The sequence below is a fragment of the Camelina sativa genome, unplaced genomic scaffold, assembly GCF_000633955.1.
Source record: "Camelina sativa cultivar DH55 unplaced genomic scaffold, Cs unpScaffold00519, whole genome shotgun sequence".
NCBI lineage: Eukaryota > Viridiplantae > Streptophyta > Magnoliopsida > Brassicales > Brassicaceae > Camelina > Camelina sativa.
The window spans coordinates 31,077-42,309 of NW_010921720.1; the positions used below are offsets into that span (position 1 = coordinate 31,077).

The 11,233-nt window shown below is 33.4% G+C and overlaps 1 protein-coding gene and 1 long non-coding RNA gene across 2 annotated transcripts; both read right to left on the bottom strand.

Annotated features, from left to right (window-relative positions):
• Positions 1 to 756: 756 nt before the first annotated feature.
• Positions 757 to 1,925, bottom strand: LOC104773365 (probable L-gulonolactone oxidase 6). Its single transcript, XM_010497959.1, has 3 exons — positions 1,787 to 1,925; positions 1,592 to 1,693; positions 757 to 1,463 (listed from the first exon to the last, which is right to left on the bottom strand). The coding sequence occupies exons 1-3, from the start codon at positions 1,923 to 1,925 to the stop codon at positions 757 to 759; spliced, it is 948 nt and encodes a 315-aa protein (XP_010496261.1).
• A 7,327-nt stretch (positions 1,926 to 9,252) lies between these two features.
• LOC104773366 lies at positions 9,253 to 10,605 on the bottom strand. The gene is made up of 3 exons (XR_765104.2): positions 10,448 to 10,605; positions 10,136 to 10,195; positions 9,253 to 9,448 (listed from the first exon to the last, which is right to left on the bottom strand). It is a non-coding gene; the product is annotated as an uncharacterized LOC104773366 (long non-coding RNA).
• Between the last annotated feature and the right edge of the window lie 628 nt (positions 10,606 to 11,233).

The window sequence follows — 11,233 nt, forward strand, 5'->3', positions numbered from 1 at the left end:
TCTTATAAATCGTTAAATATATATATATATATATATATATATATATATATATATATATATATATATACTAAAAAGTTTATTAAGGAAATTTCTGACTGGCAATTATGAAAATTACCAAAATACTATAGTCAACGCAATAAAGAAAAAGAAAAGAAAAAAGGAAAAATAATATTATTTACAAAGAAATACAATATTTTTATTGCGAATTTTCCATTTTTAAAAATCAACAGATCTTGCAATTATTAATTAAGGAAAGAACAAAAAAATAAGGGTTTTCCCTGTTAATTCGTTAGTGAATGCAGCCGCATATGATTTATAGGCCAGATATCAAACAGGCCAAATTTTTAAAAAGGGCCGATATTTATTTAATTAGGCCTAAATTGTCAAAAAGGAAAAGAAGAAGTCGCCTGAACTGAAGAGATGATCATCGATGGTCGGCGGCGAACAAGGAAGAGATAGAGCCGAGCTATGATGAGTTGCAGCGACGAAAAGTTAGTTCTATTGAGTGGAATCAAAAGGTTATGAGCTCAGGAAGAAGAGAGGTAGGTTCAGAAGTTAATGCATTGTGGAAATGAATCGGAGCCTTGAAGAATCTGTAGAAGAGAAGAAATATGAGGCAAGGTTAAGATTTGATGGTCAGAGAATCATAGTTAGTTGCCTCAAGAGTTGAACTAGTGTGGTTCTGTTTTCTGTGTTTTTTTTTTAAATGACCTACTAACTCATGGACAAAGAAAGGACTTAAGTGGGCACACATTTTCATAAGTGGGCACAGACGCGCGCTGCCTTGTAGATCTTCCCAGGTCGACAGAAGTAACCATTGGTAGGGGAACAATGCACATCTTTCGAACAGATGCACAACCCCTCCAATGCACAACCTTCTGTATCTACGGTAAGGTCGCCTCCCAAACCCAATACTGCGTCTGTCCATTTGCTTGAAAATAGGCCTAGTGGGTCAAACATCTGCTTCATCATCAAGAAAAAAGCTGCATCCTGGTACTTGTCAATGGCGTTGATAAATGCAACGTTTCTGTTCTTGCCCCAATGTGGCAGCCCCTCGTACTTGAACAAACCCATCTGCTCGATCTCCTCGAAAAAATCTTCATACATCCGAGGCATCAACGGGTCTCTGCTTCTATAGTATGTAAATTCGAATTCCATACCCTCAAATTCGATGCCCAAGTATGCAAATGATGGTTGAACATACCGGATCAACACACCATTGTATAAATCGAGTCCGCATAAAGCCTTTGGTTCGATCTTGACCAGACTTTGGATGTCGCTGATAAATGCCTTCACGTTCCTAAGGGGTATGGTGAAAGTGGTCTGATGAAAAAATTGGCCATGTATGCGGGAGTCCCAGGGACAAGCCGTGGCCAATGCATCTTCTTTACTATCCAGACAACCTCCTGATGACATCATATCGCTGTGGTTTCCAATCACTGGATAGCCAGAATAATTCATACCTGCATGCAAGATTTGAAACATTACTTCATAATCTGATTTCACATATGATATACCATCATTATTAATTTTTCAGTCTGTTATTTAATAGTCTGTTATTATTAATTTTTCAGAGTAAAAAGGAACATACCATCATTCGACAAACCATATGATAGACTATTAAAGTAAGCGGAAATGCCCTCCGCCACTGTGCAAATCTTTTCTGAGTTCCTTTCCAATTCTAGCCCTTCTTCTATTTGTTTTTTTAAGATAAATAAAAACGAATCACAATTATCTAAATGTTTTAACTTTTTTGTAATGAAATATATAGTAGAAATGAATGTACCTCTTGATCTTTGGAATGCCAGCAATTTTGAGTTTTTGGCTGCGAACAGTAAGGAATCATATGAGCCACTGCCAGGGATGTCCACTGAAACCCGATCATCCATCCGGTAAGTGACTTCTCCTTTGCTGGGGTACCACATTATATGAATCAAGCCTTACTGAATCTTACTCAGATAATCAATTTTGAAAGATATTCACATAAAACAAAATTTAAGTCATTATTCTATCAAAATTTACAAAAAAAAATAATAAGATAAGCAGGGAGGAAGAGCTAAATCATTATTCTATCAATTACCTAAATTAATACTTGGAAGATATGATCGATGTGGGTATTAGGTGAAAAATGACACCAAACAAAAGTTAGATAATTGAATATATAAATAAAGTAGATAAAACAATCCATGAGTGAATCAATGTTGATTAATAAATTGAAAAAAAATAATACTCATAATTTTTAAATTTGGAGGTGTTATCAAAGAACAAAATCTCTTTTCAAAGTCCATAAAAATTTATGTATAAAAATAAAAAGGTGTGAAACAAAAATGTAGGACAAAAACAAGTGCGAACATTGAAAGCTGGGAGTACGACGAAGAAACACAATTGTTGGATCAAAACATTGTAACTTTTGAGATTATTAACAAATTTAAACAGTTAGAAGAGATAATAAAAAAAATCTCATCCGTTAGATTTAAATTGACCCATAAAAGTGGGTTTGCTATAATATATAAACATATAAATCTATAAAAAATTAAAAATCACAATAAATTACATAGATTACTACTTGGAAGAGATGATTGATGTGATTTAAATGGAAAACGACACCAAACAAAAGTTAGATGATGAAATCAATAAATAAAACAATCCAAATTTTAACGAAGATGAGTGAATCAATGGTGATTAATAAATTGAATCAGTGGTGATTAATAAATTGAAAGAAAATAATACTCAAAATTTTTAAAACTTGAAGGTGTGAAACAATACTAAAAAAAACAAATTTTTTTTTCAAAGTCCATAAAAATCTGTATATATAAATAAACAGGTGTGAAAACAAAGAGGTGTGAAATAAAAATGTGCGAAACTAACAAGTGCAAAGATTGAAAGTTAGGGGTACGACGAAGAAACACAATTGTTGGATCAAAACATTGCAAAATTTTAGAAAACTAACAAGTGCAAACATTGAAAGCTAGGGGTACGACGAAGAAACAAATCTGTTGGATCAAAACATTGCAACTTTTGATATCATTAACAAATCTAAACCGTTAGATGAGACAATAAAAATAATCTTATCTATTAGATTTAAATCGACCCTTAAAAGTGGGTTTGCTATTATATATACAGATTTAAAAAAAAAAAACACTCCAATAAATCAATTCTTTGATTTTATTTATTAACTTGTAAGTTTAAAATTAAATAATACTCAGAAAACAATAAAATCGAAACTTGTTTTAATAGTCCTTAAAAATCTATATATAATAAACAAAGAGGTGTAAAATACAGAGTTGTAAAACGTAGAGGTGTAAAACAAAAAGATGTAAAAATTAATAGGTGTGATTTTTGAAAGATGGGAGTACGAAGAAGAAACACGATTATTGGAAAAAAAACTTGCAACTGTTGGGATCATTAATAATTTTAAACAGTTAAATGAGATAATAAAAATAATCTCATCCGTTAGATTAAATTTGACCCCCAAAAATAGGTTTATTAGAAATAGAACAATGCGAAAAGGAATAAAATAAACTTTGTATGAGTGAAGGTTTATGTTTTTATAGATCATTGATGTTATACTCTTTTCGAACTATATGACCACACATATAATAATAATAATCTAAAAGAGAAGAAATTAACTTTATTCGTATTTAACCGAATGGACACTAACAAGTTCATAAGTAGACACAAACATGTTCATTCGTAAGCTTTTGTCATTGGTCGGTGAGTTTCATAAATCTATCTATAATTTTTTTTGTCAACCATTGGGCCACAACTGGCCGGTCCATTAGCCAAATCTCTACATTCGTAGGGAGCAGAAATTGATCCCTGGTGTGATGGTGCCTTCTACAATTGGACTTACCTCCTTCTACTGCACTAAGGTCACTTCACATCTATCTAGATCTATTACAATACAACGCAAATATAAAAATACCTTGAATTGAAAATTGATGCAAGTTAATTAAAAAACACTCCAATAAAAAATTATTTGATTTTATTTATTAACTTGTAAGTTTAAAAAATACTCAGAAAACAAAAATTTGAAAGTTGTTTTTGTAGTCCATAAAAGTTTATATATAATAAACAAAGAGGTGTAAAATATAAAGGTGTAAAACATAGAGGTGTGAAACAAAAATGTGCAAAAATTAATAGGTTCGATTTTTGAAAGATGGGGGTATGACGAAGAGATGCAAAAATTAATAGGTGCGATTTTTGAAAGATGGGAGTAAGATGAAAAGACACGATCATTTGAAGAAAACAAAAACTTACAACTATTGGGATCATTAATAATTTTAAACCGTTAGATAAAATAATATAACTAATTTCATCTGTTGGATTAAAGCTGACACAAAAAAAGTGGGTTTGCTATTATATACAGATATATATATATATATACATATATACATTTATTGCAATACCTTTTTTACTTCTTATATTTTTACATTTGAAAAATTAAAAATTATATATTACCAAACTAAATTAAGATTTTTTTATGAAGAGGCAAAAAATACTAAATTTTGTTTAAAGTTAAATCTTATTTTAAACTTATTTTTGTAGATAAAAACTATCAGCATATTTTTTAGGAATTAAAATAATCATACAATTTGCACATTTGATTGGTAGATATAAACATTTAAACATCCTATAATTCTTGTCTAAAACTTAGGTATTTAGATATATTTGTATTTAAGCTTCTCAATTATATATCATGAGACTCTCAAATTCTCTTTTATCGAAAATATTTTCATGCAGTTTGGTTAACTCTTTAATGGTTATAATTAAAATAGACAACTTCCCTTCCTGCTAGCTATTCAATTTCTTGAATATAACTCTAGAATTTAATTTAATTTCCTTCTTATTTTCCTAAACCAACATTATATCATTGATTTAACTATCTTTCATTCGACAATGAACAAAACTCCGATCTTTTCATATATAAAATTTTTATTTCTCTAAGAACACACTTTCATGAATTTCTATACAATAGTAACCAAATTACCAGTCACTGCTACAACCCTTCAAATTGTTGAGAAATTCTAGCGCCTAAACCATATGTTCATATCTTCATGGTTTACCCTAAGAGGATGAAGCAAATCTTTGGTTTTACTCTTGATACTTTTTTTTTCTTTTGGTGATGCTTCTACTTACTTAAAAAATAGATCAACATGTTCTAAGCCTCTCTAGATTTCATATATAAATATTAAAATTATTTATGATATGAAAAATAATAAAAGACATGAAGATGTTTCAAATTCCTCTTTAATTTTAAATATAATTTTAAATATGTTTGCTTTTAATTTAGATTGACATGTGTCACTCTCTCCAGTGCTGACTTGTCCATTTATATGGAGAGAGTTAGCAACTTTCATAATATAGATTATTTAAAAAAATCATGAGTAGAGTTATTTGAATCCTCCTCAAGATTTACAGAGGATAACTAGCCATACAAGATTTACAGAGGATAACTAAGAGAGGTTCGAACCCTTTCGACTGGGGTCAGTGATAGTGTGATAATTCTTTCGAATTTTTTTTGTTGATTCGGTTCGTATTTTGGTTTTGTTAACCAAATATTTCTAAACAAAAAAAAAAATCGGTTTGAATAAGTTGGTTCATTTTCGTTTTCAATTTTATATCTCCTCCTATCAGAAAAACATGTTTTGATTCCTTATTTTTAATTTGTTTCAATAATTCAGATCGATTAAACCTGATACAATATGGTAGCACTAACCTTTCTTACAAATCACATTATTCATGTAAGTATATATACCAAACCGGCGAGTAAATAAAAATGGCGGCGGTTCTCAATTCTTACCTTATATATTAAAAGAGAGTTTTTGGTGCTGATGAAGACAAAAGTGTGAGCATTCCTTTTTTAAGCATCATCATCCCTCTAGTGTTGTATAACTGATGTTGCTTCATCTTCATGGTTATGTGATTACTAATTTTCTCTGCTGTTGTTTGTTTTGTGCCATTTTAAGATGTCATGGCCATGGGGAGGCTTTACAGACCAGTCATTACGGTTTCCTTAACAAGGTACTCTCAACCTTTCAAGTTTCCTAAACCCTTGTGACAACTAGCAGTATAGCTAATTTACCTCTGTTACTGTATGTATCTTGACATATTTCGATTATGGGATTACTTAAGAGTAATCATGGTGACTTCGGTGTCAAATTGCTTCACTACTTGTCTAAATTTCATTTTCTGTCCTATTTTTGGATTCCAGTGTTATGGAGAATTTGTGGAACCTTCTTCGGCAATGTCAACAGAGATGTAAAACCTAGCTAGTGAGGCTTTTACTGTGCCAACTAGGTAACTTGTAGCTAGCCACCACAGAGGCATGAAACTTCAAAGACTACTATGCAGTATATACCAAAGTACAGCTCAAAGACAGATCGGCGTTCAAGTTTTCCGACAGACCTCTAGATAACTAGCTTTCAACCACTCTAAGTAAGGCTGTTGTAGCCCCAAGCTGATATAGTAGCGGATGGAACACATAAAAGTACCATTGTGCAGTAAATGCAAATGCTATATCACATCTGATGCCCAAGAACCACGCATCACTTTAATCTCTTGAGTTAGTAATTGTGGACAAGTCACAAATTACAGAAAAGTCCAATTTCCAAGTTCCTAAAGTAAGAGTCGTGGCTTTCATTTAAGAGAATTTTTTTTATGTTCCTCATTTGTCGAGTGTAACAATATGGTGGGATTTTTTTTGCACCTGACGAGCAGTGGAAAAGATTCGAGCAGGTCAGATGAGAAATGGCTTTGGAAAAGCTCTGCACAAAGCCTCTGTATAATCACAGCTTAATCTGCTGGTATGATCCTTGGCTCCTTGCTTATGTTCTGTTTTGCTAGCTTCTCTACTTCTTACATAACTAAAGAACCTTTCTAACTGTGTCTGGAAAATTGAGCAGGTGCAATAGTACAAACATGAGAGACAAAGAGAGAGAGAGAGAGTGCAATGATAGTCCTGAGTCATTGGACGATAGTTCTGAGAAGACCATTTGTTGGATGCACTTTAAGAAGAAGCTTGAACAAGGGTGGAATAAAGCTTGAAGACAAGATGAAAAAGAAGAAGAAGTCGCAGAGGAAGTTGTTTCAGAATTGGCCAAAGTGTATTGTAGACTCCAACTTTGATTTAGAAGGTTTCAAGTTCCTGCAATCAAGGCTCCCAAGCTGCACACACGTGAGGATTGTTAAAACCCTTAACCGACTCTGTTTTGTATATACCGCGGTGTTGCCACACCTGTGAGAAGACGTTGGGACTTGGGATAAAAATGTTAGCTTTCTTTTTCTCTGAATCGTCATCCTTATTGTGTTGTATAACTGGTATAATCATAATCTTCATGGTTATGTGATAACTAATTTCCTCCACTGTTGTTTCAGATTCCTGGAACAATCATGGTAATGGGGAGGGGAGGCTTAACAGACCAGGCATTATGGTTTATAGTGAAACCAGACCAGGGTACTCTCAAGTCTCAACCTTTCATGTTTCCTAATTGAAGTTCCCTGAACCCTTTGTGAAGACTAGTTAGATGACTTACTTATTCACCTTGCTTTCCAAGTATCTTTGCATGGTTATAATGTTAGAGTTTTGATTTGAACAGAGTAAGAAAGCAAGAGAAAAAACAGAGTATGAATATATCACAATCTTGTATCGATTGTGATTAGAAACTCAGTATAAGAAAGAACTTTTTATTGATCTCGAACTATATTTTTACATCCATAATAAAATAGGTTTATATACGTAGCAAACAGACACAACAAGTGAATCGTTGTGTCTTGTAGTTCTATAACTAAACATCACACCTCAATCTGTCACGACTCTAAATAAAATAAACTTAACATAGACATAAACTCAATTAACGATCAACATATAACAATATATCCACCTTGTTTTAGTTTGTAATGTTACTGTACCTTAAGCTTTTTGGATTATGGGATAAGTTAGAAATATTATGCAGATTCTTGACTCATCAATGCAGAGATGCTTCCTTACCTATATCGCTGCAGCTTCTACAGGACATGTATGAGAACAACCCTGAAGTGCAGCAGACGAAGATTAAGTTGTAAATAGTGTAAAAATAGCTGGAAAAGTTTCAAAAGCTTCGGTGGTGACATGGCGGAAAGGAAATTATTATTGGAAGAGATTCAGGATTTAAAGGAGCCACTACAACGTTACACTGACCCTTTTTCTTACATCAGCTAGGAAAAGGGGTTTCATGCTTAAGGCTGACATATACTTGTGACTGTAGTAAAACGATTCCGCCACTTTGTACCAGCTAGGAAAAGTTTTCGTCATCGACGATATTGTAAGTTCCATGTGGGGTGGGGGAGATTTCATTTATTGATATGTACAGTTTCTACAGGATACACTGTTAAAGAACAGCTTAAAGCAGACTGAAATAAACAAAGAAGAATACTCNTAGAAACTCAGTATAAGAAAGAACTTTTTATTGATCTCGAACTATATTTTTACATCCATAATAAAATAGGTTTATATACGTAGCAAACAGACACAACAAGTGAATCGTTGTGTCTTGTAGTTCTATAACTAAACATCACACCTCAATCTGTCACGACTCTAAATAAAATAAACTTAACATAGACATAAACTCAATTAACGATCAACATATAACAATATATCCACCTTGTTTTAGTTTGTAATGTTACTGTACCTTAAGCTTTTTGGATTATGGGATAAGTTAGAAATATTATGCAGATTCTTGACTCATCAATGCAGAGATGCTTCCTTACCTATATCGCTGCAGCTTCTACAGGACATGTATGAGAACAACCCTGAAGTGCAGCAGACGAAGATTAAGTTGTAAATAGTGTAAAAATAGCTGGAAAAGTTTCAAAAGCTTCGGTGGTGACATGGCGGAAAGGAAATTATTATTGGAAGAGATTCAGGATTTAAAGGAGCCACTACAATGTTACACTGACCCTTTTTCTTACATCAGCTAGGAAAAGGGGTTTCATGCTTAAGGCTGACATATACTTGTGACTCTAGTAAGACGACTCCGCCACTTTGTACCAGCTAGGAAAAGTTTTCGTCATCGACGATATTATAAGTTCCATGTGGGGTGGGGGAGATTTCATTTATTGATATGTACAGTTTCTACAGGATACAATGTTAAAGAACAGCTTAAAGCAGACTGAAATAAACAAAGAAGAATACTCTCTCATTTCCCTTAACCCCTGGATGTAATGGTACAGTAACTTCTTGGGCAATCCAACCGAGCCCATCCTCTAGTAACCGTACAACTTGCTTGTATATGCCAATCATGATGGTTCTTGATGCTGTGACGGTTAAGTGCATCCATGATTTCAGCCAGAGTCATCACGACTTTCAGGTCCTGATCGTTTGCAAACACAAGTATGACCGAGCTTTGAAGATCCCCATGACCAAGTAACCTTGAGAGCTCCTCTTTCCCGGAAGAGATCCTCACTCTGTCTGTGCTATAGATAACCATAATCAGCAAGTCATCAACGTTTGATTTTTTTTTTTGTGGCTATTCTTATAATCAAATTGAAAGGTATCTGGAGGTTTTTAAGTCAGCAAATGTACAGTAATGAATATGTAAAAGGATATGCGAGAGGCGAGTTGCTCAAAATAACATATCCTTCGATAGATTGCATCAACATGATGAAAAAATCTTGAACGGACCCAAGAAAACAAAATACTTGTGCACAAGATGGATAAGAACTCTGAAAAACATTATCCTCCACTATACACCTAGTTCATGTCAATAGGCTTACCTCAAAACATCATTAGCATTATATTTCGTATATACGAGGCCCGAGTAGTCCCATACCTAAAACTCTAAGGAAAATGACAAATGACTTCGTTTTTGTCTAGCTAATCATTATCATTTATCAGTATACTTTACAGAGTAGAGCAGGACTGTACTTTTGGTTTTAAGGTTAATTTCAAACAAAGTGATAGCTTTTATTAACATGTAAAGAGGCAAGTCGAGGTAAAAATGTACAAAATGACGAGAGCCAACATCAAGAAACATATCCATTAAAATTATAACCACAAACATGTGAAAGTGATTTATATGTGGTCATACAGAGGAAAAAATTCCAGCAGCCATCATACAGAAGCTTTGGAAGGAATGTAAAAGACTATAATCATTACCTGCATTTTATCAAAATAGGCATGTCCCTGTGCTTCAATGTATTTTTTAGGCACCAGTACCTGTATAATTTAAACCAAATACATGATTCCACAGATATAACTAATAGGATATTTATGGACTAAATCAAGACAATGACTAGCAAAGATCTTGGTTCGAAGTGGCAAGTCGGCATCTTAAACTTAGATAAAGCTCATGCTACAATTGGGAAGCTCTTCTTTAGCCAATTCTAGAAAATTCATGCCATTTTGGAAGAATAATGAGCAGAAACTGCGGGCAGAAACAAAGAATCGCAGGAACGTAGTGTAACGTACCTTTGAGGAAGGATATTGTTTCAGGTGTGACTGGACTGATCAAATGAAGTTCAAGACTAGCAGCAACCATTTCTTACCAGCCATTCCACCACCGACAATGGCAATGTCATGTTGTGGAGCATCGTCAATAGAATTTCTTTTTGCATTACTCTCCTAAATCATTTNTGTGGCTATTCTTATAATCAAATTGAAAGGTATCTGGAGGTTTTTAAGTCAGCAAATGTACAGTAATGGATATGTAAAAGGATATGCGAGAGGCGAGTTGCTCAAAATAACATATCCTTCGATAGATTGCATCAACATGATGAAAAAATCTTGGACGGACCCAAGAAAACAAAATACTTGTGCACAAGATGGATAAGAACTCTGAAAAACATTATCCTCCACTATACACCTAGTTCATGTCAATAATGAGAGTACACAGCTATTAACATCATAAAGGATACAGATGTATATAGCAATAGGCTTACCCCAAAACATCATTAGCATTAGGCCCGAGTAGTCCCATACCTAAAACTCTTAAGGAAAATGACAAATGACTTCGTTTTTGTCTAGCTAATCATTATCATTTATCAGTATACTTTACAGAGTAGAGCAGGACTGTACTTTTGGTTTTAAGGTTAATTTCAAACAAAGTGATAGCTTTTATTAACATGTAAAGAGGCAAGTCGAGGTAAAAATGTACAAAATGACGAGAGCCAACATCAAGAAACATATCCATTAAAATTATAACCACAAACATGTGAAAGTGATTTATATGTGGTCATACAGAGGAAAAAATTCCAG

Excerpts from the sequence above, each read along its gene's own strand:
- LOC104773365 (XM_010497959.1), bottom strand. The coding sequence starts at position 1,925 with ATGTGGTACCCCAGCAAAGGAGAAGTCACTTACCGGATGGATGATCGG. Across the intron at positions 1,694-1,786 it reads GGCATTCCAAAGATCAAGAG|AAGAAGGGCTAGAATTGGAA; the intron begins GTACATTCATTT and ends AAAAACAAATAG. Across the intron at positions 1,464-1,591 it reads ATATGGTTTGTCGAATGATG|GTATGAATTATTCTGGCTAT; the intron begins GTATGTTCCTTT and ends TCTTGCATGCAG.